At 43.0% G+C, this 5,000-nt stretch overlaps 2 protein-coding genes across 2 annotated transcripts in view; both read left to right on the forward strand.

The window, feature by feature from the left end:
* LOC146332392 (ral GTPase-activating protein subunit beta-like) overlaps positions 1 to 172 on the forward strand; it is a 32,003-nt gene extending 31,831 nt beyond the window's left edge. Inside the window, exon 33 of the mRNA XM_084746256.1 lies at positions 1 to 172. This exon is cut by the window's left edge and continues 132 nt beyond it. Within this exon, the coding sequence (XP_084602382.1) occupies positions 1 to 41 (41 nt within the window). The 3' untranslated portion in view covers positions 42 to 172.
* A 1,625-nt stretch (positions 173 to 1,797) lies between these two features.
* Positions 1,798 to 5,000, forward strand: part of LOC146332393 (potassium voltage-gated channel subfamily KQT member 2-like) — a 23,543-nt gene continuing 20,340 nt past the window's right edge. Inside the window, exons 1-3 of the mRNA XM_084742494.1 lie at positions 1,798 to 2,046; positions 3,252 to 3,402; positions 4,013 to 4,103. Coding sequence (XP_084598620.1) covers positions 1,914 to 2,046; positions 3,252 to 3,402; positions 4,013 to 4,103 — 375 coding nt within the window. The 5' untranslated portion in view covers positions 1,798 to 1,913. The remainder of the gene's footprint in view (positions 2,047 to 3,251; positions 3,403 to 4,012; positions 4,104 to 5,000) is intronic.

A 5,000-nucleotide genomic window follows, 5' to 3' on the forward strand; every position in this document is an offset into this window, starting at 1 on the left:
CTGAACCCACCTTCTACTCTGCCCTGTTCCAGAATCCCTGACCCCCAACCAGTTACCATGGCAACCTGATGTCAAACGTGTAACTTTAACTCAGCCAATCAGAATCAACAGTTATTGCTGTCACTGTGTGATGATGTCACCTGCAGGTGTAATAAACAGTGTGTGTGCATGAACCTCTGTAGTCTGTGTGTGTCCTGATTGGTCCTCTGGTGAGTGATGTCATCACGTCACTCATAAAGTAGATCTCATTGAAATACATCAAAAAGTATCTTGTTATACATTTAAGATAAAAAAAAAACCTTCCTTACGTCCAGTTGGACTCCGTCATCCAGAGTCTCCAGGTCTGTATCCTTCTGCTCGTACTAACTCTGAGTTTACACCGGCAGTACGCGAGAAGTTCCCGGATACATACTGCATTCGCCAGAAATGTTGAGTATCCATCATCAGCTTTACTACTCACACTCAAATTACCCAGGATGCAACGCGACGTGACGTCACCGCGAACAGGACAGGAAAAAAAAAGGTTTTATCAGTTTTTCCCTCCAATTTTTATGCTTGAAGGTTTGTTGTTAGCGATTTCTCATTGGATTTACATTTATTAAGAAAGTTTAAAAATAAATACAACTTGCATCTGACAACAAGCCCAAGTCGATAGCGACCATGATGTACCGAAGACGGCGGGCCGATCGTTCAGGTTCGCTTCTTGTTTTCAAAGTAAAAGCACTATTTATCACCATGGTCTTTTGGTATGAGAAAGGGAAAGGGGTGTTTTATTTTGTGAATATAACCGAAGTGCGTTGCTCACTGCGGCTAATTTAAATTTCACCGAATTCGTCCGAATGAAATTGTAAACGGTTGGTATTTGGACAAATAAACGGCCACTTTCTCGCCTGATTTTTAAAAAAAACTCGATAAAGTGATATATTTAAAGAGTTTAGAGCTAAAGTGAAATCAGCTTCAGCCTGTCGATTTCGGCTCGGGTAGGAGCGCAATGCATTGTGGGTTTTTATGCAGTACGCTGTAGTGTAAACGCTTTGCATACTGTCTGATGGATTGGGTATGCAGTATGCAGTATGCAGTATGTAGTAGTTAGTATGTGGTTTCGAACACAGTCAAAGACTCTAACAGTGAAGTGAGCCGCCATATTGGCTGCTGAAGTAGAAATAAAGTCATTTGTGACTGTGTCTGTACTGAGTGGCTTTTAAATACATCAGTAACAGACATAATATAAATAAAACAATAAATATACAAAAATTAAAACTCTTGAAATATTTGTTCCAAATTACATCTGATAACAACATACTCAAATAATTTAACACATTTGAAATAAATTTAATTGAAATACTTCCCATAAGCTAACAGCTCCTCCCTGTGATGTCACAGCTGGACAAAATACAACCTCTTCTCCTCCTTCCTCCTTTGTTGTGTTGTTGTTCTGTTTCACTCCATCTGTCTGTCTCTCCTCTGGCTGTCATGGTTACCATTGTCAGATGAGCCTGTTACCATGGTGATGTGCAGAGATGATGACACACAGGCATGCTCGTTAATCTTGGTGTTGTCTGATCTGATGGATCATCTGATCAGAGTGTTTTTTTTAATCTGTGACTTAGGTCAATAACTGTCGGTGACGTCATTCCGTTTCCTGTCTGTGCGGGAAGTCGCTTAGGAGAAAAAAAAATTGCTGATGATCAGCCAATCTGCTGCTGTCCGTCCGTCCGTCTCTCTCTGCGGGTTTCTTCTCCTCCATCACCTCTTCCTCTTCTTCTCTGCACCGTCTCTGCTCCTCCTCCTCCTCCTCCTCCTCCTCCGCTCCGCAGCAGAGCCGCGATGCTCCCACCGGGCCTGGCCGGCCTCGGTGCTCTGTGTGCGGGCTGGCAGTAGATGTACGGGTCGGTGCGGGTCGCGGCTCCGTCATGGTGCAGAAGTCCCGGAACGGCGGGGTGTTCCCCGGAGGACAAGCCGACCAGAAGAAGCTCAAGGTCGGCTTCGTGGGGCTGGAGCCCGGCGGGACCGAGTCCAGCAGGGACGGAGCTCTGCTCATAGCAGGTAAACACACACACACACACACACACACACACACACACACACACACACCGGCCCAGTTTTCAGTTATGTCCTTTAAATCAGGACATGAGAACCAATATGTCTGGAAATGTTCCAGCTGCTGAGACCCTCTGAGCCAATAAGATCATCAGATTCACAGAACCAAGACAACAGAGACAGAAACAAAACCTGCAGAACAACAAGCACCTGCTGAACAGCAGAACAATGACACACAGCTGAGTAGTACTGACCACAACCATCCATCTTATTCATTGATTGTAAAACCAATCGCCAACTATTCTGATAATTACTCGATGTGTTAAATGTGTTTTATAAAGAAAATACTTATTACCTGAAAACAGAATGAATGTATGATGTTTGGATCTATTTTTCAACTAGTGATCAATCTGGCAATAATTTTTCCACTAATCAATTAGTTGTTTGGTCCATAAAATATCAGAAAATGTCTCTCAAAGTCCAAGATGACGTCCTCAAATGTCTTGTTTTGTCCACAACTCAAAGACATTCAGTTTCCTGTTGGAGGAAAGAAACCAGGAAATATTCACATAAAAAAAGATTCAAACCGATTAATCAATTATCAGAATAGTTGGTGATGAATCGAATGATCAATCAATTGTTGCAGCTGTAAAAATATTTTTTTGTGATTTTTCCTTGTGTGATTCTGTTTGAGGTGGTGAAATAATTTAGTTGTTGCTGTGGTTTGTTGGGTTTGCGCGGCCTGTAGTGACATCACAGGATGATGACACGATACTTCCTGGATAAAAAGCAGAACCTCCCTCTGCTGCTCTTCTCTCTCCCTCTATGTCAAGACAACTGACACAAATATGTGGAATTGGAACATAATTTAAAAACTACCAACCACAGACAGAACTGACGAACTGAAGCACAGACAGAAATGAATCAATCATATATAAAACAGATCTGAACCAATAATCAGTGATCGATGTTTCAGTCCCTTCAGGTTGTGGACAAAACAAGACATTCTGTGGACGCCATCTTGAGCTTTGTGAAACACTGATCAAAATTTTCTGATATTTTATGGATCAAATAACTGATTGATTAGTGGAGAAAATGATCGACAGATTGATCGATATTTAAACATGTCAGTGATTTATCAATATGACCAGTTTGACAGCCGTTCTCATTGTGTGACATTAATGACTCGGTGTATGTTCACCTGTGTTCAGGTGGGGAGGAGGGGCCTCGGCGGCAGCGCAGCAGCGTCTCAGGAGGAAAGAAACCTCCGAAGCGAAACGCCCTCTATAGACGACTGCAGAACTTCCTGTATAATGTCCTGGAGAGACCGCGAGGATGGGCCTTCATCTACCACGCCTACGTGTAAATACCTGTCTGTACATCACACCTGATCACACACCTGTCTACGTGTCTCACCTATTTACACACCTGTTTGTCTACATGACTGCACACCTGTCAGAATCTGGTCTGTATCAGACAGGACAGACAAAGACTCCTCAGGAAATGACAGACAGATCAGATCACATGTCATCAGGCTCCTCCTCTCTGGTAACTGAATGTCAGCATGTATCAAACTAAAAGTCTGGTTTGTTCTTTCTTCTTCTGTTATCAGCTCAGAGTCAGAGTTTAAAACAGGAGGCGGAGCCTCAGGAGGCGGAGCCTCAGGAGGCGGAGCCTCAGGAGCTCATTGAGTCTGTAGTCATTACTGAGGGCAAAATGCACCAGGCAGGATTAATTAATTGGTTGATTGATTGAACTCAACATGAGACAGAAAACACAACATGAATTAAATGATTAAAACAACCTGAGAACATTAACAAACATCACTCTGAATCAATAACTAATGATTATTGATTGATATTAAATGTTAACTGCAGTCTGCTCTCGGTCCAGACAGTTTACAGGAACCTCTGAGGATCAATAACTGCTGACAGATCTCAGTTAATGTGTGTTCTGTGTGTTCTGTGTTCAGGTTCCTGCTGGTGTTCTCCTGTCTGGTTCTGTCTGTGTTCTCCACCATCAAAGAGTATGAGAAGAGTTCAGAGGACGCCCTCTACATCCTGGTAAAACATTTGCCTTGCAGTCTGAACTGAGGGGGAAAATTCACTCCGTGCCTTCAGATCTATAAACCTGCTCGTGATATTTTATCTTCTTGTCTGATGATATTTTTAAACGCCTCGGTTTTAATCAGCTGTTTGTGAAGCTGCAGCCATCAGTTTCTTTATTGATTAGTCAATTAACAGATAACCAAAGGGAAAATATTCAGAAACTCGTTTTATTATTTGTCAGTTTTCTGGTTCCATGTTCTCTTCTGTTCTCGGTTTAGGGATGCACCCATACCAGCATCGGGTATCGGTCCAGTACTGTCCTCATGTACTCATACTCATAAAACTACTACGATACCTCAAACCTGATACCACGTCACGAAAAGTAGCCATCCGATACCAGCAAACATCTAAAGAGGATGCAGTTTCAAGGCGTTTGCTGATGCTGACCCTCTTTTTTTGGTCGCGTCATCATCATCAGCAAGAGACTCGCTGTCCTCAACATCATCGACTAAAGACCGCAGAGACTTTGGAAACTGTCCGTAAAGTTCCATGTAAAACTGAAATGTAGAGCGCAGACAGCTGCTGTCCAATCAGTGCCAGCGGGTGGAAACTAGTTGATGTCTTGGCTAATTAATCCAAAGACAAAGAAAAAACGCCGCCGCCGCCGCCGCCGCCGCCACCGCCGCCCTCTTCTCTTGGTAATCAGTTGCTATGACTTCTCTTTGTGTAGTTATTCTTCACCAAACGTCCCGACAGCTCAGGACACAACTTCACTCTGTGAGGTCAACTAAACTGTTACACACATGGTGTCACACTCAAACCTGTCCCCCCTAAACAATGACAGGTAGGAACTAATTATCTCTTAGACAAGAGAGACATGAAGAAGAAACCTAAATACTACACATATAAATG

Source organism: Lutjanus erythropterus, chromosome 2 (assembly GCF_056507025.1).
Source record: "Lutjanus erythropterus isolate fLutEry1 chromosome 2, fLutEry1.hap2, whole genome shotgun sequence".
NCBI lineage: Eukaryota > Metazoa > Chordata > Actinopteri > Lutjaniformes > Lutjanidae > Lutjanus > Lutjanus erythropterus.